At 38.4% G+C, this 27,986-nt stretch overlaps 1 protein-coding gene across 6 annotated transcripts in view; it reads left to right on the top strand.

Moving 5' to 3' along the window:
- ARHGAP29 (Rho GTPase activating protein 29) overlaps nt 1–26,853 on the top strand; it is a 55,573-nt gene extending 28,720 nt beyond the window's left edge. The window contains exons 1-22 of one of the 6 annotated variants that reach the window (XM_076337777.1): nt 4,673–4,766; nt 6,814–6,908; nt 7,274–7,346; nt 11,257–11,317; nt 11,798–11,935; nt 12,212–12,276; nt 12,773–12,883; nt 13,013–13,093; nt 13,395–13,583; nt 13,824–13,961; nt 15,284–15,474; nt 17,261–17,427; nt 17,976–18,104; nt 18,276–18,374; nt 19,838–20,001; nt 20,256–20,444; nt 20,599–20,736; nt 22,356–22,588; nt 23,301–23,607; nt 23,780–23,888; nt 24,256–24,375; nt 24,904–26,853. In XM_076337777.1, coding sequence (XP_076193892.1) covers nt 6,835–6,908; nt 7,274–7,346; nt 11,257–11,317; nt 11,798–11,935; nt 12,212–12,276; nt 12,773–12,883; nt 13,013–13,093; nt 13,395–13,583; nt 13,824–13,961; nt 15,284–15,474; nt 17,261–17,427; nt 17,976–18,104; nt 18,276–18,374; nt 19,838–20,001; nt 20,256–20,444; nt 20,599–20,736; nt 22,356–22,588; nt 23,301–23,607; nt 23,780–23,888; nt 24,256–24,375; nt 24,904–25,805 — 3,678 coding nt within the window. In that variant the 5' untranslated portion in view covers nt 4,673–4,766; nt 6,814–6,834 and the 3' untranslated portion in view covers nt 25,806–26,853. Of the gene's footprint in view, nt 1–4,672; nt 4,767–6,813; nt 6,911–7,273; nt 7,347–11,256; nt 11,318–11,797; nt 11,936–12,211; nt 12,277–12,772; nt 12,884–13,012; nt 13,094–13,394; nt 13,584–13,823; nt 13,962–15,283; nt 15,475–17,260; nt 17,428–17,975; nt 18,105–18,275; nt 18,375–19,837; nt 20,002–20,255; nt 20,445–20,598; nt 20,737–22,355; nt 22,589–23,300; nt 23,608–23,779; nt 23,889–24,255; nt 24,376–24,903 lie in introns of those variants that run through there. The other 5 variants (XM_076337772.1, XM_076337774.1, XM_076337771.1 and 2 more) reach the window with 5 other exon arrangements.
- Nucleotides 26,854–27,986: the final 1,133 nt, after the last annotated feature.

Here is a 27,986-nt window from a genome sequence, read left to right as displayed (position 1 = left end):
GGTACATCTGAAAAGTCTGTGTTCAGCCATAGCTCACTTGGACTATCTTAAATATGATCTTGTATGATGAGAAACCTCTCAAAGAAAAAAGGCATGAAAGGAGTTGATTTTGTTATGGTAACGGTCTTTGTCCTTGAGCTGGAACTGAGCTCAAGTTTTGACTTCCCCCCCCTCCTTGGTTACATTACTCTGAATAATTTTCTCATTGGCAATGGTTTGACAGTACTGAAAATCTAGCTTTAGGACTCCTGCTGCAGGATCCAGAGTACAGTGATGATATGGTGCACAGTGCTGATCTGATACAAATGTGTTCTTCCAGCTTGAATAAATAGATAAAAAGTGTTTTCTGATGGAGTAAAAGATTATGGCGTGCAATTGCTGTTCATAGCATTCTCACTAATTTCTCACTGAGTTATTAATCTGTCTCATAAGCAGCATACGTTCTGGACCTAGAACGGAGAGGCTGGCGTAAACTACCTGGTTGTTCTTTGGCTAAAGCAAACACAAACTTGCTCTGTGGCGAATCGTCATTCCTGTGATCCAGCGCTGTGTGACCTGGCCTCGCAGAGTTCCCGAGTTAATTGCAAGGAAAGGGAGCTCCAGATCACACTAAAGAAGGTGGCCTCAGTCACTCCTGCCTCAATATTTGTAGCCTTTGATACAAACAAGTACTTAGAATCATAGAATCATTGAGGTTGGAAAAGACCTCTAAGATCATCAAGTCCAACTGTCGACCCAACACCACCACCCACTAAACCATGTCCCTAAGTGCCTCATCTACTCATCTTCTAAATACCTCCAGGGATGGGGACTCCACCACTTCCCTGGGCAGCCTGGTCCAATGTTTAACCACTCTTTCAGTAAAGACATTTTTCCTCGCATCCAATCTAAACCTCCCCTGGCGCAACTTGAGGCCATTTCCTCTCGTCCTATCGCTTGTTACTTGGGAGAAGAGACTGACCCCCACCTCACTACAACCTCCTTTCAGGTAGTTGTAGAGAGCGATGAGGTCTCCCCTCAGCCTCCTTTTCTCCAGGCTAAACAACCCCAGTTCCCTCAGCCGCTCCTCCTAAGACTTGTTCTCCAGACCCCTCACCAGCCTCGTTGCCCTTCTCTGGACACGCTCCAGCACCTCAATGTCCTTCTTGTAGTGAGGGGCCCAATACTTCATACTTTCGTATGAAGACTTCAGTAAAGCCTGTCAGTGTTTGCTCAGCCATGTATTGTATTCCTCACGTGTCTGGAGATGGCAATGGGGAGTTACAGGGCTTCAGCTCTTTCCGACTGGTACTTCGGTCCTACTTCTCTGAGAACAGCAAAACTTGTGCTGTATGAAAACAGCCTACCTCCCCCCAGCATAACCTGTGGTGAATGTGAAGGCAGTTTGGCTTTAGCACCTGTTTGGTTTTTACAGCTGGTTTTTGTGTGAGGATTGTACTGCTCCATGTTTGTATTCAAACTGAAGTGTACAACTGCTGGAACTGAGGAAGCTGAAGAAAAATACAGCGTGTTGTGGTGAATTGTAATCATATCAGACCTCAAGTTTGCTTACAGTGGCCTGTCAGTAACACAGGCGTTCACAGGTTTTCAGCTGTGGTTATTTGATTAAAAGTAATGTAACTTTTGAATAAACAGGAAGCTACAAGAATGTGAGGAGCTGGTAGGACAGAACCAGTATCCTTTTTCCTCTGTCTTCCCAGGCCGCGTTAATGTGACATTGTGAAAGAAGTTCATCTGACTCATCTGTTTCTTGTCATTGGAGGACAGAACTATAAAAAGATGTGGAAGCACTCTGTATCTGTAGTCAGATTTATGACTAGGAAGAAGATTAACCTGGCACGGAAAATTTCTGATGTTTATTTAGGAGAGGATGAAATAGAAACAAGCTGGGATTTACATGTGATTCTCCCTCCCCTCCCCCCCCCCCTTCAGAAATAGAAGCATAACTGGTTTGGGTTCTGGAAGGACCTTTTTGAATCTTTGCATAATGCCAGGGTTTCAAATCTAGTTTGTATTTGGAACTTCATATAGGGGCAAATGGTTATTTTAACAAATGACTGCCTTTGCTCTTGATGAAATCAGTTACAACAACTTTGGAACCAGTGACTGTCAGTGACTCTGGCTTGTGAAGTATTCTCCTAAGTATGACAAGTTGCACTGTGATTTAAATGTAATGTCCAGTGCAGACAGACCACCCCCTTTAAATTACTGCAAATGGGAATATTTTGAATGCTAGCAAAAATTAGAGTGCTTATGCCGCTCCTTCGAGCCCCTCAGCCATTTCTCAGGTCCTTCATTGGGAATGATACGAATGTGCTTGTAGTTCTGCTTTGGATATCTAAAGCTTTTCCTTTTGGACAGACTGGAGGAAAAACTACCTATAGCATGTTATCTTAATCTTGCTACAGAGAATGATGTTTGGCAGAACAGATAATGTCAGACTTTTACCATTTTAGGCTGAGGTTGTAGGAAAATGTAGGGGGGGGGAAACTTGATTTCTCTGGTTATATCTTGGACATGACACGGTTCACCGGGCCTCTTTGCTTGGACTCTACTACTTATACGTGCTTACTCGAGTGCTTCGTGAAGAATGTCTTTTAAATGACACCTCACTTGAGCTGGAAGAATTGAGACTTACCGAAGCATCTTGCCTGGAACCTGTTTAGACTCCTATTTCTGGAAGTCACTTCCCAGTCTGGCACACCATCATACTCATAGTTGTTATTTTCCCACTCAGTGTCTTTAAATAGTTGATGGCCCCAGAGTACGTGGTTCTCCTGATCCCATGCTGAATTCAAGTTTGTACTGTTCTTTTGCTCTAAATTGCACCTTTTGACTTAACTGAATCACTAGAATGAATGCAGATTCCTGGTAAAGCTGAAAATTGCACTTGTCTTGTAGAAATTCCCTTTTTAGGTATGTTTTTTTCCTAATAGTTCTGCATCAAAGTTAAATACCTCTAGCAAGGTGAAGTAATTTCAATTTTGTTGGTGTGTCTGATGTAAATTCAGAGCAAAATTTATTATGGAGTGAGTGGGAAGCAGTTCCTCGAACTTGTCTTGGTGGCATCTAGCTAAAGTTGGGGAGGCTGCCAAACTTGGTAGTAAGCACAGGCTGGTGAAGTTGTATGGCACAGAGAACTGGAAACAGAACCGTGGGGCCTGGATAGCCTGCTGATCCTCTCTAGCTGTGAGATCCTGAGAATACTCTTCTTCCGCCTCTTTCCAGTCTGCATACTACTGCTCTTTACTCAGGTTCCTCCCTCCCCTTTTTTTACACCTGTTTTTAAAGATGAGAGGTAATAACAAGAAGTATTACAAGTCTTCATTTTGGGAGTGGGAGCATGTTTTGGTCTTGGTTGGTTTTTTGTTTGCTTGGGTGATTGTTTTTGTTTTTGAAATAGTTCCAAATGGTTCTTGAAAGCATTGTTGGGAGTTTAAGGACAGAAAATTGGTTGCAAAGGTATTCAGTTCCAACAAGTCAGCCAGCTGCTTACTGCTTAACTAGTAAAGTATGGATTGAAGATGTATTCCTGTCTAAGGAAATAGATGGTGGTGTTACCGTATCTGTGTATTAGGTACAAGAAAATTGACCTGCAAAGAGTAAATTCTTCAAGCTGGTGTAGTTTAGACTTGTTCAGGCTCTGTAGACAGCTGGCAAGGTAGCTTTGCCGCTACCAGTCCTGCACGTGTCTATGGGGAGGGGGAAGGAGGAAGCCAGCAAACTCCTGCAGACGCCGGCATGGCTGTGTCCCCTGGGTTTCCTGGGCTGTGCTGTCTTAATTTGACTGGAAGGGGACAAGAGAGCATCGCAGAAGCTTGTGTGCTGAGCTGTGGTTGCTATGAGCTGTCTAAGCATCATCTTTTAAAGGCCCTGGTTGCACTTTGCCTGGTCTTGATAGCTGACAGCCTCTTCTTAATAGTTTCAGAAGCATTGCTCAAATGTCCTCAGGTGCTGCTTCAGCTTCTGGCTTCCAAAACTTCCATGGCTGTTGCTGGTTCCCCAGCTCGTTCCGTACTTGATTCAGAAAGCTTTTGATGGCATAACCTAAGAGTTGAAACTTTGCAGTGTCCTGCAGTATTTTGAGGTTTCCAAATCCACCTCAGTTTGAAGACAGCTTTTGCCGGCTTTGGAAATACAGATGCACTTCAATGCAAGCTAGGCTTGCACTTCAGGTAGTAGATTCCAGATTTTAATGCATTGCTATCATAGGATTTTTTAAAAGATCATTATGTGCCATCTGAAGTCTTACTTAAAAGTGTTGTTAAGTTGTATACTTGCTTTGAAATCTGTAGAACTATAGATAGATACCTGTCATTTCCAGACATGGAAAGATTACTATAGTTCATTGTTGTCAGTAGCTATTGTGTGCAGTCAGGATGTCCTGGGGAAAGAGTGTGCATGGTTTAAAGTTGATGTTAAGTACATCAGCATTCCAGTGGTAGTAAGCCAGAAGCAAGCAGTTTGTATTCCACTGAATTACTAAGAGCTTGGGCTAACCTTTTTTTGGGAGAATTCTGAAATTTGGTAATTCTGAAAAAATTGAGATTGGTTATTCCATTTGTGATGGATCCTGAAAAGAAAGGATTTCTCTGGTATATAAAGTGTAAAGCTTAACAAAACTCTTCCTGGAACAGGAAGGCAGAGTGAAACAGACAGCATTTCTTTAGGGAGAGGCTATCTATATTAATGTCTCGTTAGCAAGGTGAAAGAAGTGCTCTTTCTCTGAAGACACTGCAGCTAATGGATATACAAATGTTTCAGTGGTAAGTGCTTTGAATGTATAGACAGGTTTTGTTGGTTCCTTTTAATTTTGAAACAGTTTGCGTTTCATGCCGGCACTCAAATGATTTTTCCAGTCATTAGTGGCTGGTAATCAATAGATCTTGTAGTAACTGTTGTTGCTTAATGATTTGGAATGCAAAGTTTAGATTTATAAGCAGCGTTATCTCTGGAAAGCCGAGGTTTTCAACAAACCTGAATTGAAAAAAAATAAAGAAATCCACTGCTATTTACAAAGCTGTTAATTTTTTTTTTTATCTGTGGAACTTTATTGAGTCTCATTTCAAACAAAGGTGCCAGAGGCATTTTTTTAATGTAATTACAAAGTGTAGAAGAATGAAGAGGTAGGAGAAGCCTTAATTTAGCAGTGAACTGTGGCGACAGAGACTGTTAATATTTTTGTAATACGTGGCAATTTTTTTTTTTGCTGTAGGCTTATTACAACACATTCTTCCAGATCTGCAAGTAATTGTGAAAATAGCCCATGAGAAGAATACGTATTTTCTGTAATAGCTTTGTATAGAAATAATTGTTATAAAAATGTTGATCAGGCCTGTTGGCATGCTGTCTAAAAAGGAATGGATTCAACTGTGTTAATTTACTGGTTAAAAACTTTTCCTTTCACAAAGGAAGTCTAATGGGGGAGCAGATTACTGTACTTTCTTTGTTTGTTACCCATTAGTGTTTAGGCACCTGGCAGGAAGTTTGAATACTTTTTAAGATTAAAGTCTGTTACTTTAATTTGCTAAGAAAATGTGTATAGAATGGGCAACACTTTTTAATGTGATTTGATTTTCGCTACTTCTAGAAGTCATTGTGGTCCATTATTCCCGTATTTGTACTTGAAATGTAAGGAGGATACACAAATTAACATTGTCACATGTCTTGCAAGAAGTGATGAATAGGGGTGAATAGCTGCATGTGTGTCATTGCAGTATCTCTGAAACAGATGAGCGTAAGTGTAACTTAGGCATCTAGATAATTAAGAATATTGCATTGCTTAAAAAAATTCAACTTTTAAAAAATAAATACTAATGTGAAATTGTCACTTCTTGCAATGTAAAACTGGGAAAACTTCCATCCAGAGGGCTCAGCTTCGGCTCAAAGGAGTGTACGTGACTTCTCTACAAAAAATTTCCCAGTCACCAATGATTAAGGAGTTAAGTTGGAAACAGACAAAGATGGTTGTGCTTTTTGTCTTCTTTCTCCCTCCTCCCCCTTGTCCAGTAGCTGTTAACAGAAACTCTGGTGAATCATACTGCTTGTCTCATTATTTCAGTTTGTCATGGAAGCATGTTAAAGGCTCAGTGTTGAGTGGCTAAATACTTGTCTTGATCACCAGTTTAAACCATCTAGTTTGTCCAGGAACGCTCCTTTTCCTTTTTGGAACAACGATAGTTACGCTGAGTTTCTTCCCGCTTTTAACAGGCAAAACTGAGGAGCTTTTGCCAGACTATGGAGCTAATAATTAAAGGGTTTTGCAATGGACACTACCTTTTGATAGCTTTCTGTTTGTACTCAAGCCAGAAATCCTGTTCTCTGGACACATACACAGGATCGCGTACAGTTGGGGGGGTGCACCCCCATAAACTACTGCTCCTGTTCCGAATTCTGAAATTTCTACACAGAAAAGAAACAGTTTTTCAAATATTTGACTGCATTTGTGAGCTGCTTTGTGGTGTTGCTGCTGTGTGATTTGACTCTTGCTGTTAAATGACTGTTTTTCTCTTTCCCCTCACGTTACTACCATCGTGTTCCCACACATAGCTGCTTCTGAAGTGAGAAGATATAGGAAGTGAGAGAGTAATGTGATTTCATTGTGGGAAGCATCTGGATTGTGTTACTTGCTTTCCTTTAGTGTTTACTTTCTTACTAATCTTCTTTAAAACTGTGTTTTTTCAATTGTTCTGAAAATTATAATGTTGCTGTGTTCTGTAGGAGACTTTGTGTATAAAAATTTGTCTTTAGGCCTAGTAAACTTGCTTGATTGACCCCACCTCTCACCCTTTGGGTTTCATTTTTTTTCCTAAGCGGTGAACTTCAAAGAAGTTAATGAAGAAAACAAGAGAGAACTCTTCAGTGAAATATTTTCTTCCATTGAAACATTGGCATTCACCTTTGGAAACGTGTAAGTTGGAATCCAGAAGGATTTTGTAAAGAGCTTGGTGGAGCTGAATCAAATTAAGACTAAACAACAACAACAAAAACTTTAGTTTTCTTTTGGACAAATATTAGCTGATAAACTAATTTAAATTAACCACATCCAGAACAGTTTTACTGCTTTGTTCGGGTGTTTGTTGGGGGTTTTTTTCTTAACAAGGAAAACGATGATGGTATAGAAATTGCAGGGAATATAAGACTACTTCTAAAAATTGTTTGCAGAACTTTTAAAGGATATTAGAAACACTATTTGAATTTTTGTTCTCGGTGATCTGAAATTGCTTGGTGAGGTAAAGCAATGAAGTAACACAGTTCTTTGTTTTTCTGGCAGTGTTTCAGACTTCCTTATGGGAGATGTAGACAATGGCTCGTCATTGGGACTTCCTGTATCTCGGAGAAGTCGGGTAGGCTAAACATGTTCTCTTGGAGCGTGGAATGATATCTTTTAAAGGAGATTTTCATTTCCACTGAAACTGTGCATCATGGGGCGGGGACACTTTGAATCTTCTGAGTGTTAAAACAAGATTAAACCCATGAAAAAAATGCATTCAAGGTTTCAGATACTTGAATGTATTCTCAGTTCTAAATGCCAGTGATGACTCAACGGGGCTAGCACTCAAATATGTAAATGATAACCCACTGTAATTGTATTTGAGATTTTTAAATTGGTTAAGTGAAAAGAACTAAATACTTAAGATACTTGAATGCTTTGCATGCTGGAGTAGTTAGAATAGACCTGTTAGACCTAGAAGCTAAAGGTTTAATGACCTCGTTTTGGCTTTCAAAGACTAATAAACATTACAAAATAACCTTTTCTTCTTCCAGAGCCCAGTTTGTGCTGTAGCTGTTTCAACAACAATTCACTAAGAGAACTGAAATAGCACTGTCAACTTATAGGTAGTCAAAGAAAAACATTAGCGTTTTAAACTCCCCTTTAAACACTTTGAAGGTGAGATTAAAAAATGCTCAGTACCAAATTCTGTTCTGAATTTTTGTGTATCTAGGAGCAGACTTTCAAGTAAATCAAGTCAAATTAAAAGTTACATGCAAGGAAAATGCAGTTGATAATTGGTGTGTATGACAGGCTAAGTTGTAACAAGGTTAAAAATTTTAGGTTGTGGGGTTTTTTAAAGGCTTTGTTGAAACGTACTTAAGGCTTAGCATTCCTTCACACAGGCTTGATCATAGCAATACCTTACAGCTGCAGCTGAGAAGTAGTCTTTTTAAATTTTCACTAAGTTTGATAACACACATGTGAGAAAGATGGATGATCACAGAAGTTCTACTTCTGTAGCTGCTACAAAACTCATCTTCACAAATAACATGGAGGGGAAGGAGGCTGCTCAGAAAACTGGTTCCAGCAGACTTAAAATCAGAGGATTAGGTTGTTGATAAAAAGTACGAAATAAAATAGCATAGAAGCCAGCATCTCATGCAATGTTTCAGCTAATCGGTTCACCAGCAGAAGGAAGGTGCTGAATTTGCCAACATTTTAATCTTGTAATGGCTTTGCAATGCAAAAATGTGTTCCTGTGGAATGAGATGGTCTCATATATTGCATTGTGAAGTGAATGCTTGGCTAAAAGATCACTCTTCTGAATGTGGAGGTGGGGGAAGACCAAGGGGAAATTAGAATATAGCAAAATGAAGAAGGAGTTCTATTCTAGATGCTCCAGAAGTCACCAGCTCATATTTAAAAGCCCTTTTTTGTAGTGTCATTTGCTTTTCCTAATGTGGAAGGGAACAGTTATAAATTTTGCAGAGGGTAGGATAATATGGTTCAATTTCTTGTAAATCTGTCTTAAATTTAAGTGCATTTTCATTCAGGCAAATAAATACACATTTAACAGATGAAGCATTTCACTTTGATTTGCAATTCAGAGAGCAATTTGCAGGCCAACCAGGAGTTGAGTGTAGGAGGAGTTAAATGCAAAATATTTAGGTCTCTGTATTAACTTTACGTTCTCGTGGATGTGTACATTCAGTGGTTGAACAGCTAGCTGTATCTTAAAAAGATGAGAGCGTAACATTTTGGTAGAATTTGACATGTAAATGATTTGAGGGTTAACTAAGGAGAGAGATTTTAATTGCCTGTTAAGTTAGGGACCTCCCTAACTAAGCTGGTGAGGATTGCTCGAAGGTGTGTGGGGGGGCTGATCATGCTTCTCTTGACTGCAGGGGAGTCTACATTCTTTAGTTCAGGCATTCCACTTGGAAGCTTAAGTTAAATGATATGTATACCCCCTCTTAGCAAATGTAATTGTTCTCATTTTAGCCCTTGTAGTACAACCAGAAGTACAAGGTGGAAGCAAAGATATTTCTTAATTAAGAACAGAAGAGCTTTAGAATACATTGGAAGAGACGAGACAGGCATGTCTGACCTTTCATAACTCAAGAAGCTATTTGAATGTTATTCAATGCTGTGTAGATCTGAGAGCATAATAAAGGAGAAGGATAAAGTTTTCAAAATGCATGCAGAGGTTTGCCTCTGTCAGGGTGAGAGTTCTTGGGTAATGGGGAAAAAAGGCAGAAGAGACTGGTTAAAGTTGAGAAGTGAAATCTATTTAGAAGTCAGGCTTTTTTTTTTATTTTTGCTGCCTCACTGAGATGAGTCATTGGATGCTTGAGAGGGCAAGCTGTATGGGTCAAGTTCTGATAATAAGTTGTAGGACGTAGGTAAAAGTAGTTGTCTATGTGCTTGCTTTTAAAACGTGGTATTACATTATTTGCAGTGGGGTGGATGGATGGATGGATGGATGGGCGTTGATTAGCTGCCCTAACTAGACTGTGTGCCTGAATTACTGGAAAGGAGTGAACAGTTCCCAGGACCAAAACAATTTAGGTATTATAGAATGGGGAATAATTTTTAGGACCAGAACTTATGAGTGCCTCCTGAGTTAATATAAAGTATGGGGTTTTTTCCTCTTCTGACTTGTTCTTGCCTAACAACTGTATGCCACTTTAAAATCTACTTGAAGACAGTAATACTTCATACCGAAACCAGAACTAAATCTAGGAATGCTCAGGTTTCCTGTGCAACTGAATATTGATCCATCTCTAAATTCAGATTTTTTTTTTTTTTACCGTTTGGTTGCTAGACAGCTTTGGATGGATTTTCCCCCTGTTCTGAAAAAGCCCTTCCATTTTACTGAAACTCTCTCTTACTAGACAGCAATTGTACTAGTATTCCACTTCCTTAGGAATGGAGCTGTTCTTTAGGCTGTGGTTTGATTCTGTTCAATGTAATTGATGATTAATACTGTGCATGTTTTGGCATATGGAAAAGCTGCTTTTGCTGTGAAGTAAACAATGATTGTTGAGGGGGTTTTGTGTGATTTATGATTAGTTTCCATTTACATTTAAAAAACCAACCAAACAAAAAAGAACTACTTTCATCGTTGTTACTGTGCTCCATTTTAGCTTTAAGTCTGAAAATAAAACAGCAGTAAAGTCTAAAATGGAAACAAGCTGTTCTTGCAAAGCTTAAGGCCACTTTGCAGCTATTTCTCGGCCTTTGTCTTCTGCCTGCTCTCTGCTTCCGAGTTTTCAAGAGTAGTTTATTCATTTAAAATGATGTAGGGTTGTGTTGGGTTTTGTTTGGGTTTATTTTTTTTTTAAAGGGGGTGGTGGTTACTAGGTAAACTTTTTATTCACTTAAATTTGTTCAGCGGCCTGGTTTACAGCACAGTCCTACAAATAGTTCAACTTGCACAATTTAAAGGGGTAGCAAAATGCAGTGTGAGGACAAAGGTAGGGATGAAATCTTTTGCTAAATTCCTTTTATTAGTGGATTAAATTCTGTCAGATTGTACTGATTGTCAGGGCTTCATGAGCAAGTGTTACTTGTCAGCTGTTGTGCCTACAGTGCACACCTGCAGGTAATTTAGGGGAAATCATAACTTTATTCTCTTGAGGAAGAAATACAGGATTCTAATGGCTTGTAGAATGGTGTCTGTTATACGTATATGATGTTAGGTCTGTATGAAATGCTTTTTAAAAGATAGGTGGGGATCTAAGAAAAGCTGGAGGTCACTTAAATATCAACCTGATTCGTTAAACAATTAACTCTCTCATCACAGCATTTCAAGATTGTTGATTTAAAGGTATATGATTCCTTGCTATTTATTATGTCTCGGTCAACAGCTATGGGAGCTTAGAAGGTATTGCGCCTTAGATGAGAGGGAGTTACAGTACAGTTTGTTGCTTTATCTGCAAAAAAAGAACAGGGCAGATGATGCCACTTATTTTGTTAGCCTGTCAGTTCCAGTGAGAGCTTTTCTTCACTAACTTGATGTTTTGTTTCTTGTACGCCAGTCTTTTGAGAATCTTTCTGTGGAGTCTGGGGGTTCACTGCATGAAAGGGATGATATTCAAGGTAGGTCATTCATTCAATATTAATAAACACCATTCTGTATCTGTGTTTTCATCTTCTAAAATGTTATAAATAAGTTGCTTGGTCCCTTTTTTACACCTACGCTGCCATTAAAACTTCACTGTAAAAAATTTGCTATTGCAGAGGTTTTATGCTTTTGTGAATAACCAACCTGGGTTGTTTTTCGGGGGGAAAAAAGAACCAAGGCCTGAAGCACTTCTGTATATCATCATATGATTGGTGTTTTGTTGGGTCACTTTCTTTAAGAAAGTTATGCTGACCATATGATTACTCCAGATAAAATACTATGACCCTTTAATTTGTTCTAAAACCTCTGTCAGTCCTGTTTAGAGTCAACTAGCATTAAAGACTAACTCAAGATCAGAGCTGCTTAAGCATTCACAGTTGGCTAATACTGGCTTTGCTCTCAGTGTGTGGTCATGTCTAAAATTCACTTCTTTGTGTTCGATGCTTTATTTTCAGGACATCTTCGAGCAGAGGAGGTTGATAGCATGCTCCTAAGAAATTACAGTGGAATTGAATCGGCTCTGTCCTATGCTAAAGCATGGTCAAAATATACCAAGGATGTAGTCGCATGGGTAGAAAAAAAGCTTAGCTTGGGTGAGTGGCTCTTTCTGGCATTTAATCAGCTTTGTCATGATGAAATTAAATCTGTTGTCAGGCCTCTGTGCTGCAGACTGTCAATAATGTGATTTCTAAATTAGTAGCTGTTCCGCTGAAGTGGACAGAACTATTGCGCATTTCCTATAATTAAAGGCCTGTATCAAAATGAAGGTGATCCCCTCTGTAGCCTATCTGTTAGAGGAAGAATGTAAAAAGTATTTAGCATGTGGTACAACTGTTAGTGTAAACAGTAACTGTGCATTTTTTTAACAGAAGTGGAGTGTGCTAAAAACTTAGCAAAAATGGCTGAAACTGCTAAAGCTGTTGTTGGACACCAGGTGAGTACATCTTAGGGGCTTTATTTTAGAGTCTTAAATATGTATTGGATACCTTGCCTAAAAGTGAAACTTTGGGGATGTTGAGGAATGGATTTTTGAGTTGATACAGAATTGATTTAGACTGTAAATCACTGGTTAAAAGATCTGCTGTATTTTATGTCTTCCCATCTCCTATGGAAATTTGGATATATAAATATTCTTGTTGAAAATGCAGAATAGCCTTATAGTTTTCACAGTATGTTTTTTTCTGTCTAGTATCTTGTAGGCTTTGTGATTTGGACTTGTAGACTTCTGTTTCAGAGTGTTTTCCTAGTAAAATGAAAGGTAGCTGAGAAATTAGTCATTTTCTACATTCATACCTAACTCCGACTTCCACACACACATAAATACCTTACTAAATTTAATTGAAAATCTAGTTCAATTATGCAGACATTTAGAATATCAGCATACCTCTACCTTACCTAGAACATTAATGTTTTGTTGTGTGTAATTTTAGGATTATATGCCATTCCAATCAATATTCATTAATGCTTTTCAAAATGATATTGAGAACAATCAACTTTGGCAACAAACAGCTGCTGCTCTCCAGTCTAACAAATTTGTGCAGGTAAGCTTAACGAAAAAGACCAAGATATTATTTAGGTTTTTAAAAAGTTTGTAACAGCACAGATTATTCAAAAGAACAAACTTGCAGCCTATAAGCCTTTTATGTACTCTATTAATGTTTCCTATCTAGCCTCTTCTTGGAAGGAAGAATGAGTTGGACAGACAAAGGAAAGATATCAAGGAGCTTTGGCAGCGAGAACAGAAAAAAATGGTTGGTATTTCTTTCATATCTAATAGTGTTCAGTCTGAAATTCTTCAAAAGGACGAAACTTTCAAACTAGGCTGTTATGCATTTAAACTCACACGTAGAATCTATAGGGCTTTTTGGATGTAGTATGTAACTGTCAATTTCATGACATACTTGTATTTATAAGGTTATCTTTCTATGACTGTGTGCTTTGAACTGCAGCATATAGACCTGGGCATAACAGCCTCTTTAAACATCACATTAAATAACTGGAAAATTAAAATCATTCATTCTTTTGCTTTTTTTCTTTTGTTGCATTCTGCAGCAAGAGCTGGAAGCTGCTCTAAGAAAAGCGAAGTTGCTATATACACAGCGTCAAGATGAGTACGAAAAGGCAAAATCCTGCACTGCTCGTGCTGAGGAGGAACATCTTAGCTCAAGTGGAAGCTTTGTGAAAGATTTCAGCAAGCAACTGGAAAAAAAACGAAGGCTAGAAGAGGAGGCTCTTCAAAAAGTATGGGTTTTTGTTCCTTGCTTTTAAAGTTAAGCCTACACTGATTTTACTCATGCTTTCCCAATGGGAGCATTTGACCAAGTGTTCTGTTTGTAATTCTTAATTTTAATCAGGTATGCTCTTTTGGGCTTTTATCCTAAATGGGAATCTCCACTTAAAAGCATCTTGTGTGGTTTTTTTCTTGCTTCTAGTATCAAGGCCTGTAGTCCATCATCCCTTTATACTTGTGTTTTTCTCTAGGCTGAAGAGGCCAATGAACACTATAAAGCAAGCATGGCAGAGGTTGAAGAAAAAAGAAATGATTTGGAAAGCTTTAAAAGTGATGTCGTAACACAGCTTCGAGAGCTTATTTACCAGTGTGATCTTACTCTTAAAGCTGTAAGCATGCTTTTTAAAATACGTTTGGCACAGATATATAAATATTGTTAAGACTAAGAGAAAGCCCCATCTGTAGTGTTAACTCCTTAAAATAGAAAGTTTTCAAAGGACAGGGGACAAGCCAATAGAAGAAGGAGGAAAACTTTTAATATGTTTGTGGTGTTCTCTTTCTGTTAGGAGTTTAAAAAAAAAGGGGGGGGGGGGGGGCGTTTATACATGTCTTGAATGGTTTTGTTTTTTTTTAATAAGCTGTTGCCTTGCAAGAACTCTGACTACACAATTCTTGTAAAATTTCTCGAAGAATATTGACGGCAGTAGTGTTACTCTGTTGCTTAAGACTACAGCTCCCATTCCCACTATTTTCATTAGTGCATTAGCAAAGATGTTTGTCCATTCTGTGCTTGAGCCATTAACACGCTGCAGCATGGGGCCTGCTAATCCTGATGACAGTCTCAATTACTACAGGATCCATTGTGACTAATTTAATGTATTAATTTAATACATGTAAATAAGCAAAGGGTTGTCAAAACAGTGTATCTACATACACAGTTTTTAAAAAAGCTTTAGGAGCGCATTATGCCAATAGATGCGTACATTTTTAGATGAGACAAAGACAATTTAATGCTGGGGTGGGGAGGGAAAATAAAAAAAACACGCACACACACCCTGCCCCAAGCAACCCAAAACCAACCCATAACACCAGTAGAAGCTTAGACAAACTTGTCAGTTCAGGTATATCTAAATTGCGAACTACTTTGCAATCCCAAAGCTGAAGAAGCAGCCATGCAGTGTCCCCTTCCCCGGTCTCTGCCTTGTGATAAAATATTTTAGAAGTTTTATGTAATTTAACAAAGAAAGTGTTCAGTTAATCTGTTCTATTGGGACAAGGAGTTTTGTCCATTTCTTGTCTCAGGGTGATATGGAGCTCATCTGGGTTTGGAACTCCAACTACTTCATCATTGTAGTAGTGACTGAAATTCCCTCCAGAGCATGAAAAATGCCTTTTTGGTAGCAAAAAACCTTGCTGTTTATCTGGATCAACCCAAAGTGGGAAGCCATTAGAACTGCCTTTGCTACCTGGAGGATTCAATAACCTAGAGAGAAGAGGAATACTAATATCTATGCTACAGATTAAGTTTTTGTGTTTGACTTTGAGGAATCTTGCACAAAGTCCATCCCTACAAATGTTACTATTTTCTAGAATTTTTCCAGTCTTACTGTTAAATAATTTTCTGTTGGGATATTAATTTGGGTTGAGCAAAGTGCAAGTGAAATACCTAGTAAATGATCTACAAATATTGAAATTTTCTTTCTCCCAACAGGCAACAGTTAACCTGTTCCAGCTGCAGCACGCTCAGGTTGTATCTCTTCCAGTTAACTGCCAGTCCCTCTGTGAGAGTGCCAAACTCTATGACCCTGGTCAGCAGTATTCAGAGTTTGTGAAAAGTTTGCCAAAGGAAAGTGTTCCTGTTGAATCGGGTTCTTTTGAAACCCAGAGTTCCCAGGTTGATGGGTGAGTCCCAAACTACAGGTGGCATTTGCTTGGTTTAGAATTAAATGCTAGGCACACATGTTCAATGGTAAAACAACATTTTTGGAGGAATTAAATGAATCCCGGTGTTTTACCATTCTCTATTTCTTTGACTCACCTTTTGGTAGATCATATATAATGTTGACATTAAAACCTGACTTTAAATTCTGAACCAGAATGTCATTTTGTGTAATAAGACTTGCTAAAATGTTGACAGTTGTGCCAGAATTGATTTGTTACTGTTTTAATGTAAATACTAGTTAATATGAAAAAATGTAAATTTTGAACTCTGTAGTGTGGTGTGGCAGTAGTATCTGATAATCAGTTTAGAAAGTCTGAGGAGGTAGTTTTCCTCTTCTGCAGGCCTTGCTGCTACAGTACCTTCTTTCATATTGTTTACATTTGGCAACTCTTTGGCAGGAAGTGTTGCTCGATTTCTGTCTCACGCTACGTGACTAAAAAAAGTTTAGAGTCCACATGTCCCTATGTTATAACTTAATTATTTTTATTCCAGCCCGTGTGAAAGGGCAGTTTTTACTGTTAATCTATTAAAGATACAGCTAATGTGGAAGTAAAGACTACAAGACAAAAAGACAACTCCTCGTGTCAGTATGCCAAATGCTTTTCCACCTTTAACTTCTTGTAAAATAGTCATCTTAGCACTAAAGCACCAGAATATCCATTCCAATCTGTGTGTTTCGCAGTTCTACAGGAAAGTGTCGTCATCGTTTTTCAAAAAGGAAACTAAATACAAAAAACCTAATGCTTGAGTCAGACTTCTACCAACAAAAGCCAGGAAATTCAAAGTTAAAGCTGAGATTCTTAGTTCTTGTCTGTAAATTTCCTGCCTTTTAAGACTGGTTTAGGCTATGCTCATAAACTTTGACTTAGGGGGATTTAACTATGCAGCTCCCTGAGAAACTGATGAGCATGAAATTTCAAACTCTTTGTGTGCTCTCCCAGCTATTTACTGCTTAAGATTTATAGGAGTGTGTTTTTTCTCCTCCCCTCTCCCCACCTTTTATTTTCTTTGACATGGCCTTGTGATTCTTCGTGTACTTGAAGTGATCATTTTTATTGTTTAGGTCTGCATTTATTTCAGGGGCAGTAACTTGGACAAATGCAAATTTTAATGTTTTTAAGGCTTTTTTTTTTCCTTCAGCTGGATAGGGTAGAACTGATTAAAGAACAGCTTCCTGACTGCTAAACTTGGCTAGCAGACCATTTTGTCCACAGGGTGCTTCAGCATTTTACATCAACTACTGTTAACAGTTTTCTGTCCTTGTCTTGAGAGCAGATTTTCACAATGGACTGACTATAAGCACTCTGGCAGCTTCAACATATTTTCTGTGCTTTTAAAAAAAGCCCAGCATTTTAACACCTACGTGTTTATAGGTGAATAGTCTTGATGGCTGGGCAGAGAATCCTTTGGAGGAAAGCATAGAAGTAGGATGCAATAGCCTCTGAATTATTCTGATCTTTAGACGAACAAATTTGCTGTTTTTTTCAAAGTCTGTGAAATGGTCATAATACCTTGCAGAGATGTGGAAAAGCTGATTTACAGGGGGTGAGGAAGCACTGGGAAATTGTACATGTTTAATTAAAAATAAATTGCCACCCTTTAATTTGGGCTTTAATAATTACATGTCAAATATGTATGTTCATGAACAGCAATTAAGTATTTTTAGTGCCCAGGGATAAAAAAATACATTGCTTTTCATTTAATTCTGTCTTATTCACTCTCCAAATTACTTTCTTCTTTCTGAAGGGTTTTTAATAAGCAATCAACCAACAGTGTCCATACATCCCATGGTAACTTATCTCAGTGTTCAGGAGATTTTCCTGCTCAGACATTAGATGATGTGGGAAGCCCAATTTATCATCGTTCGCAAAAGATTGGAGAGAAGAGATCTTCCAGCAGCACAGATATCCAAGGTAGTTCTTCTGTATTTCATCTGGAGTTCAGTCTCTAAATAAAAATACCAGAAAAAAACAGGTGCTTGATGTCTCACTGTCAGAAATGTAGCACTGAAGAGGTTAAAAAAATTGTATTTTAAAGTTCGAAGCCTATAAAAACAGTCATGTACTTGAGCATAAGGACAAATGGAAAACTGCCTGTATGTATACCTAGATTCTTTGACAAGAAAGGTGAGATGCAATTCAAACAGCAGGTACTGTCAAGCTCAGGGTACTAAATTATTTCAATTAACTTTAGCAATTTAAATTCCATTGGTTTTGTAAATACTACGTTGATTTCGGGTCTTTTGCAAAAGCATAAGTGTCAAGTTTCTGAAATTCATTTTCTTGCATCCTGAAGCTTTTACAGGAATACATGCTGTGGTTTTTTTCACTATATTGCATGTTCGTGTAACTTTTGCAACATTTTTCTATTTTGAATATAATCATAGTTAGTCTTTAAATAAAAAGAAAAGAAAGTAATTTTGTCCTTGACATTTGGAATTTGCGGGTTTTCTTTCCAAAAGCAGTGCGAGGGCCACCACCGTTCAGATCATGGTCAGTTGGCAACCAGAGTGGAGGAATGTGCAGCGATTCTGAAAGCGCGGGGGGAAGCAGCGAGTCACGATCCATGGATTCTCCATCTGCTAGCCCAGGTACAGCTACACTCACTGCTATACTAATTTGAAGTCTTTTCTTTGGACTGTTTTACATTAATGAAGACATCGCTGTTAGTTTAGCAAGTGTTGGACAGAGCCTGTAATGAAAATGAGCAGTTGGGTGGAACTGATACTTACAGCTTCCTGAAAATTTTTCTCATCTGCTAGGGGATTTTAAAAGACGACTTCCCCGAACACCTTCCACTGGTACTATGTCATCTGCAGATGATCTTGATGAAAGAGAGCCACCATCTCCTTCAGACTGTGGTAATGTTGTTTCCATACCTGAAGTCCCCAGAAGATGCTTTTTGTTGTAGAGTGTGGCTTTTCTTTTTAATGTGCTTAAGAAAAGTACATTAACAAGGCTGTGATTACCAACAGCATTGTTTTTCAATACAGTGTGCATCCACTTGAGGTTGAGAGCTGAGGAATAATGTTCAGGTCACTTTAATGAAGCGGTGCAGAATTGTCTTCGTACGTTTAGATTAACTGTATGGGCAGCCTTTGAACGTTTCTAGTGTCTTCACCCTCCTGAGGTAAACACAAATGATCCACTAACCATTCCCTCCAGACATTTGCATTTAAAATTAGCTGCATGGCACCGAGGTATGTAAGATCACTTCTAAACTTTGAAGTGAAATGCACAGATACAGAGAGTTGGTAATTGGCAAATTGGAAAAAAAAATTGATCCAAATTTGACCAGACCTTTTCTAATTTTCAAATTAATTTTGAGTATATAAAGACAATGTTGACACAGGTACTGAAACCTGAATAACTGGATTATCAGAAATAGTTCTATGGGATGTTTGCAGAACTTACAAACTAGTTCTGAAATACTTGTGGCACTTGCTCAGTAAAGCCTTTAGGAAATTCTTCAGTTAATACTTATTTCCTAAATATATACTTTGCCTTCTAGGAATGAGCCTGTGGTTAACAATACTAATTTAGATCCAAATTTAAAGCATGGCAACACGTTAATGAATGCAAACTTTCACTTGCAGTGATATTGTTTAATCAATACTTGAGCTTTTAAGAAGCTTTATGGACAATTAACTGTATGTGTTAATTTTAAGTTTTTATCCGTAAAAGAAAGGACTTTGGTTCACAGAGTTGTTGATAGCGTTTTAAGTAAATTGCTTGGAAAAAAAATTGGTCACAAAAAGCACCAGTTGCTATTCTGTTTTAGAATCCTCTGGAAAGTATTTTGATGTTATCATAGGAGACTGAGAATCAGTGATTCTTTTTTATTTTATACGGGTTCTACTGTGAGTGTGTGTTAGTTCTTCCCTGCTGCAAAATACTCTTTTTTAAGTATTTCAGAAACACTACAGGCCAAACCATAATGTCACCTTTCATCCTGTAGTACAGGATTTTGAAATACACAGAATGAAACTTTCATGAATAGTTGCTTGAACTGCAGGGCAGATGGAATTAAATGTCCTAATATTTTCACATGCCCTTAATGAAAATGAGAAAACTGAAATACTTAAAAATGCAAAACTGATTGTTTGATTCTACTTTTATGTAAGATTATTTGATAGTTAATGTGTCCATTATATAAACTGTAACATTGTTTTGCTTCCTTGTGATTTAAATGTTTTTGATTACTTTGATAGTTGCTATTACTTACAGAATTCTGTGTTCTGCAGCACAGTTGTAAAAAATCAGAATATATACCCTATCCCGATAGTAGATATTAGAATGACTGTAACAGAGAAATTCTCTCCAGGTTTAAATGATCTGACATCTGAAACTGCAAATTCTCCAGGACCTTTTAGAAATGCTAGTATGTCCAAAGCAGCACAAACACACAAACTACGGAAGCTGAGAGCTCCATCTAAATGCAGAGAATGTGACAGCTTAGTGGTATTTCACGGAGCTGAATGTGAGGAGGTAAGCTGAAAAGTAGTTTAAACTGCTGCTTGGGATTTATGTAAAGTCGGGAGTTTTGGAAACTTGCATTCTTTTTCTGTATAAAAAGTACAGACTTTGTGGCTCGTAGAATCATCATGAACTCAAAGCAAAAGCACAACAGGCTAATAAATCTTCTCTTTTGCTCACGTATGGGGTGACAAACAGCAGAGATCTTTCTTACGGTGTCAGGTTGTATCAAACCACGTGATTTTTTTTTTTTTCCTCCCCTGTAGTGTTCACTTGCATGCCATAAAAAATGTTTAGAGACTTTAGCTATTCAATGTGGGCACAAAAAACTTCATGGAAGGCTTCACTTGTTTGGAGTGGAATTTGCCCAAGCTGCTAAAAATGTTCCCGATGGCATTCCTTTCATCATCAAAAAGTGTACGTCAGAAATTGAAAGCAGAGCGCTGAATGTCAAGGTATGCTCAAGTTTGTTTCTAAAACTTAAGTATGAACGATCTTTTAAATAAAAAAAAAATCTCTTAAGATGTTAATGCTGTACTGTTGATATCATCTGTGTTTTACGCTTGCCTTTCAAATTAAAATAGAATTGTGTTGGTCTTGTAATTTCAGGGCATCTATCGTGTGAATGGAGCCAAATCAAGAGTTGAAAAGCTTTGTCAAGCTTTTGAAAATGGAAAGGATTTGGTCGAGCTCTCAGAACTCTATGCACATGATATCAGCAATGTTCTTAAGTTGTATCTCCGACAGGTATGTACTTGAGAGGTCAGATGGAAAACCAAAGTAGTGTAGTATACTTCTTCAGTACAAGAGGGGAAAAAAAAAAAGTCCTTTTCAGCAGTCCTGCAGCAGATTAAATGAGCGCCTTGTATATTTGCAGTAGGCTTCTTTTATTTTCACATGGAGCCTGTGACAGGGGCAGGGAAAGCTGTGAGATTACTGACTGCTGGTATTACAATCTGTATTCCACATGAGCATAATGTCTTTTTAAATATTAGTATTATATGCAGAACAAGCTTTTGTTTATCCACTTGTAGTGAAGCTTTAATTCCTAAAATGTTTCTGGTTACTGAATTTGCCTGTCTTATGTGAAGTTTAAAACATTCCCATATTCTTGCCTCCTCATGCAGACAGGTGCTAATATATTGCTGTTAATATATGCTAACAAAAATGTCATGAGATGCTCATGGTGGTCATGATGACTTGTTCATTATGGAAGGATTATCCATCGTTTTATTTCAAAATGGAGCTTTAAACGTTCATGATTGAGTTTTCCAAAACAGTTTCAGTATGTATCTGAAAAAATGAGGCTGGGATGTTGCCCAGTGAAATTCCTGAGTCACTCTGAAAACTTGTTAACCCCGAAAGGAATAATCCTTAGCTGCATGGTCCTGTCCTCTTCCTTACACTGGCTGTCAGAGATGAGCATTCCAATCCTATGATCATCACCATTAAGTTAAGTGCTTTTGAAAAATTACAAAGATGTACTCGGCCTACTTATTCAAGTAAAAAGGTAGCATATTATATACATCATGCGGGGGTGCCGGTTTGAGGCACTGTGCTGTATTTTGAATAGGGCTCATAATTAAAAAAAAAAGTCAAATAACATGTTTTCTTCTGGTCTTATTACTTCCTTTGTAGCTGATCTGTTGGTGTGTAATTTAAGTAAACCTGCTCATTTTAAATGCAGGAACAGAGATAGAAACATGCAGTTAAGACATTTTTAGACAGAATCCTGAGTTAAACCCTATTTGAGACTAATTATTAAAACTAATTATTTTGAGGTTTATCTAGTCTTCCTACTTTTTCCTTTTATCTAAGCTGGGGCAATGCAAATAGCCAGGTCAGGTTTGAGATGTTTGTCTTTTTTTGTAATTTTCTTATTATTAACATTCATTTTTAATTGTGATTTAAGTATTCTCTCAGTATGAAAATGAATGTTATGTGGCCTAAAATCCAATTAAAAAAAATGGAATATGGACCAAATTTGATACCATATGTAATATACTATCAAAGACTGGAAAAATAACTACTCTATTGTCATGGTATTTGTGCATATGCAGTGTAACACCCTCCCTCACAGCAATCACTTTCTTGAAATCTGTACCTGTATTGATAAATGCTCAGTCTTGAAGCTATTGCAGGAAAGGGCTAGCAAAAGATTTCCGGAGAAAGGTGTAGGGAGCAGTGGTTTTGTTACCTGGGATTGGATTTGACAAATTGCGGTTTGAGCTAATGAACAAGGATTAAACAATGTCATCATCTAAGGAAAGATGCTAGACCAGACAAAGTTGAAGAAAAACAGGAAGGAAACAAAGAAGTTAAAATTCAGGCTTGAGTGTATTTCTGAAATGCTCTTATTTCTTCAGCTTCCAGAACCCTTGATTTTGTTTCGGCTTTACAATGAGTTCATTGGACTTGCAAAAGAAAGCCAGAATGTTAATGAGGAACTGGACGCTAAACAAGCTAGCCCCAAATCAAAGAAAAGACAGTCAATCTGTATTGAACTGAATAGGATCATCATTAAAATTAAAGATCTTCTGAAACAACTGCCTGTACCAAACTATAACACTCTTCAGTACCTTATTGGACACCTTCACAGGTGAGAAAAGACTTTAAATGCAAACTGATGTTGAAAAATAAACTGCTACATGCTGCATACTAGGAAACTCTTGTACCCTTTTGATGACTGTAGAGGAGGAAGTCACATATGCCTTAGAAGACATTGTTCTGTTGCTGTTTCTTTTTCCAATGTAATGAATTCTCAGGTGAGAGAAGAATATGAAGTGGAAAGAGCTGAGCACCATTATTCTTGATTCTCTGCTAGCATTGGGGTCAGCAAGTAGTAACTAGTGGCAGCTGCAGGGATCTAGGTGTGATTTAAATCGGGATATGACCCAGATAGGGCAGTTATTTGGTGGCTATTAACAGAAAATTGAAACTTGTATTATGTCTGTTAATATCCATTCTCCAGTTACATTTCTCTTCCTTGTCCTCCAAATGCTGGATTGTATGATGATGTGTGATGAGGATGTACCAAGCTGATGACTACCAATAAAAATGGGTAATACTGGGCCACAGCTATATTATTACTTAGAACAAGAGAGACGTTCTTTTCCTCAACCCCAGAAATGCCAAATAGCCACAAATAACATTAACCATTCTGCCTGCTTACCTAACCCACCTTCAGGTTTTTATTGCCTTTTAGCCTCTTCAGACATAAGATAATATTTTAATACCTAAATATTTCTGAAGTAGTAAAACCCTCTAACTCTTGGGGTTTGGGGTTGTTTTTTTCCCCCCTCTTTATGCAGGGTTACCGAACAGTCTGATGAAAATAAAATGTCAGCCAGCAACCTTGGCATAATATTTGGCCCAACTCTGATCAGGCCACGTCAAACAGATGCTACAGTTTCTTTGTCGTCACTTGTGGATTACCCATATCAGGCCCGGGTAGTGGAGCTGCTTATAACATACTATGAAAAGATATTTGATGTTTCATTGAAACCACTTCTGAGCACGTCTCAGTCTGAAGAAACTGCCATTACAGTCAGAGCTGCTTTATCAGCAGAAGAGAGGGAGCCACAGCAGCAGAGGAAGTCGTTTGTTGCTGTAAAGGAAGTGAGTGACTTTTCTTATGCTGCTGCAATGCTACCTGTGCCATCTTAACTTCTGCGTCAAATGCTGCAGCGTTGCAGAGCACATTTCTATTAAATCTTTGTGGGTTTTTTTTGTTAAGGAGTGCCTTTCCTCTTGAGTTCTCATTTACTTTTGCTCTGACTTTCATTAACAGGGTATTCTGATAGCTCCAAGTGAAAGCAGAGCTTCAGAAACGGCTGCATTGTTTTTGGAATCAAACAATAGCAAGAATACAAAAGAACAAGTAGATACATCTGTAACTGGTTAGTGCGCTTTTATTAAGTCTTGGGGTGGGTGAATAAGCAGTCATGGATGCATTAGATTATAGTGCATGCAGCTCTTCAGTTTAGACAGAAGCAAGTGATAAAACCTGCTTATCACTGCTTGATATACTGTTTATCTCTGTAAGAGAAACAGAATTAAATCTTTCTAAAGGCTTTCAAGAAACCTGTGTTCATGGAATCGGAGCTTAAAGTATTTGGTAAGAGAATACAACAGTGTTTTGGTTTCTCCCTTTTTTAAAAAAAAAAAAAAGATAATTATGCTGTGACTGTGAATTTCTGAAATTCACTATGCTGCTGCAAACCAGTATCAAGCAATTAACATGTTTTGACCATTGTTTTCCCCCAGAATGTGTATCATCGCCACTCACTGGAACGAAACCAGAAGGCTCTGGGAAGAGTAATTCTCTGACAGAATCATCAGCTACCAGCATTTTGGATATTAATATTCCTGCTCCAAAAGAGCCAGGTTTGCTAACCTAACTATAAATCTTCTATAAGATTTGATTTTTCTGTTTACCTGCCTGTGCAACTACAGTGGTTTGTTTTAATGTAGGTATGCTTTTATCTACTTTATTTAGGCATAACTACACATGATCCCTTTTAATTATGCTGATTTTCAGCTGATGTTACCATTTAAGTCATGTCCTGTACATTAACAGTGCAACATTCTGAAACACATTAAAACTGAAAATATTCAGGGATGGGAGAGCACCAGCCAAAAAAAAAAGTGTAGTGTCTCTGCCCGTTTTCTCCTTAGTGTCTTCCTCGGTTACATCTGTACAGTATGTGTTTTACTGCTATTGAAATGCTAGCATTTGGTTAGAGTAGGATACTCCTAGTATGTATACAAGGTATACCTAAAAACTATTATCCCATTAAAATACCAGCTGTCAAGGGATCGTTAATAAAGTTCATGTTCTGTTGGTGAAAGTCTTGCTGACTTCTCTTTATATTTGGTACAAAGATCCAGTCACATTTATTTGTGTGTTTCTAGGTCATGCTGTGAGTCCAGCTTCAGAGAGAGACAAAGATTCATTTGTTTCTCTAGGTGAAGACAGCTGTAAAATTAACTTATTTCCTGCAAAACCTAACCGTCAGATTACCAAAGTTCCATTGCGGGTTCTAAGGACAAAACCAGCTACTCGTCCTGTGAGCCTACCTGTAGACCGAATACTTCCTCCGTGTGTTTTGAATGAAAGAAATTCACGAAATGCAGGAGCAGTAAGTCCAGAGAAGCTTGGCAGGAGCCCTACTATTGAAGAAGTTTCAGAAGTGAAGGCGCTCCCTGCTGTTAATACCTGCTGCAGACTTCCTTGTTACGACACCCAGATGCTGCGAAAAACTTGGGACAAGCAGTATAAACAGTATGATATCACAGCAAGGACAGCAATGATCGTGACTAATGTGCCCCAGGAGAACCGAGCACTTGAGAGTGGAACTGCAGGTGGCTTATCTTCATCATGCAGCATTGGTAACAATTCAGCTAATGTCATTCTTCCTAGTAAGCCATATTCTGTTTCTGTCAGGTCAGGAAGGACAGCAACAGAAGGGAATGGTCCTGATGCCAATCCTCTTGCTGCCTTCAGGGCACCAAGAACATTGCAACCACCCCCAGGGACATTTTATAAACCACCCTCTAACAAATCAAAACAAAATGAAGAGGGTTCTTTCGCTAAAGCTTGTGCACCAACCAGTGCTAGCTCCGTGCTTCACCAGGATAATACTGTGAAACTGGCTAGGAGCTCTGCACTTCCATCAGGTGATCCCGAACAAAACACAAATGAACAAAAAACTAGCTCAGAGGATATTCACCCCACAGATCTGAAGCCTACTTACCAGAGACTGAGACCAAAAAGGATCCAAGAACTGGAACACAGGGAAGCTCATTTTGTATAGGGTGCAAATTCCTCTTGGACCGTATGCAATTTGTTGATGTTGCCAGTGGAGGCTTCCCTTTGCCCCTTTATCCTTTGCCTTTCTTTGAGAATCCCACTTTTGTGCCATATTGGAGTTATTTTTATATGTGCAGCATTTTAAAAATGGGGGGGAGGGCTGGGGAACTGTGAAGGAAATAAGTAAAACTTTTTGTAATTCAGTAGCTTTTCATAAAGATTTAATGCATTCCCAGTCTAGATACAGCTAATGGGTTCATTGAATAAGACACTGAGCTTCATTTCATTGCATGGAATGAAGTGCTTATTCATAAACAACTATTGCATGTAGCAGTGAAAGGAGCCATTTTTCATAATAGATGTTATAATAAAAATGGAAGGTTTAATGTTCACTGTCTAAGCATAAACCAAAGCTTGTGCTTTGCTCTGTAAAAGCATTTGTTCGGTTTTCTAATCTGTGCAATTAAAGCTTTGCTCCTGAACAGACTTACGTACTGGCCAGCATGGCCCATAATTATGTATCATATGTGTATATTTTAGGCAGACATGGTTATCTGTTGCCAGTTTTCTATGTTGTCACTTTAATTATTTTTTTTTGTACAGCAAGGATGCACTTACTGAGCTTTACTATTCAGAAGCAGCAATCAATCCACATCTGGTTTCTTGTATAGCTTAGCGAGTGGGGCAGACATGCACAGCCTGTTTCATTTGGATGCCCTTCTGGAGAGACTATCAGTTGCAGTGGTGCTGTCTTTCCCAGGTGAATGACAAGGCAGTGATTTGCCTGCTATAGATCAGTTTCACCACTTAACCTGGTGTAACTGAAATGAAGAGCATTGTTTCCAAGTTTCAGTGAAAGAGCTGAAAATAACCAAAAATCTGCATTAGTAGGTGCATCTAATGGTTTTCACTTTGTATTAAATGGTTTTTATGTGTACACTGTGTTATATTTGCTTTAAAATATATTAACTTGTTAACATTTCAGTGACTCTATGGCTTCTATATCTGGATTTCTTCTAACTTATTAAAATACAGACATTTGGCCTTTGCAATAGTATAGTACTCTGCTGCATCTGTCTTCCGGGGATGGGGGGCGGCACGCTTTTCTTAATGAGATTACAATTACCTTGACCCTTTCTCACATACAGTTATTTTAGCATGGTACTTTCTACTCATATACGAACCAAGGGGACTCTCAAGAGGACAGGAAAAGCAAAGAATCACTTTTCTGTTTTTACAACATAAAATATACTGGACTTCCCTACTCCATTCCCTTTGCCCTTCCTCCCAAAATATCCCAAATAAAATCCCACACTGCATTCAGTGGACATAATCTGATTTTAGTTTCCAGAACAAAAGATATTAAACTCACGATGCTGAACTCCTGATTCCTTGTCACATTTCCATGGAAGCATGGCTTGCACTCTTGGCAAAGGCCATGCTACCGCTGGACGGTTCTGGCCATGCTAGGAGCCATTTCTTTGGGGAGCTGCTTCATACTACAGAAAAGCTGAAGATGCAAGATGCTGCTATCTGCCCAGACTCATATTGTGAGTTGCGTAATAAAATAAGAGGGGGGATAAAGGCTTCTTGACATAGAAGGGAGTTTGTTCCACTTTGAGAATGGAGGGAGGGGGTAAACCCCATGCAACTGGTTAATGAGCAGAAATAGCGTTAAGGAAACATTACAGGCATTGTAGCAGAACCTCCTAGCGCAGCTATGAAAGGATGGTGCTGATCAGTATAGGTTAGGGCCACAAGATGGCAAGTTAATTTGTGAACTACCATTAAATCTAGTGTCTCACTATATTTTTAAGTGTTTTAGCATATGTCTGGCACTGAATATGCTAATGGCTTAAGAAATTGTAATAAAAACTGTTCGTGCAGTTGGATGGAGGGTCTCCAGTACTCCCCAGGGCAGGCTGCTGAGATGGAGAATTATGATAGTGTGTACTAATCTGTGAGAAACAGACAAATGTTTCTTAACCAAGTCATAATACCGGTTACTACTGGTTGTTACCGTACTGCTTTTTATGTACCACCTGCTTCCATGTTCTGTTAGCGTGAAAGGTTTCTGCTGTTTTAAATGTGCTTCAGGTCTTTGTTTTGATGTTTCCCAGAGCCAGGCAGCTAATGGTGGGCTTGGCCGGGAGCAGGAGAGAGCTGTGTATGTGGATAAGTAGGT

Source organism: Aptenodytes patagonicus, chromosome 5 (genome assembly GCF_965638725.1).
Source record: "Aptenodytes patagonicus chromosome 5, bAptPat1.pri.cur, whole genome shotgun sequence".
Lineage (NCBI taxonomy): Eukaryota > Metazoa > Chordata > Aves > Sphenisciformes > Spheniscidae > Aptenodytes > Aptenodytes patagonicus.
This window is presented reverse-complemented; position numbering and strand designations above follow the sequence as displayed.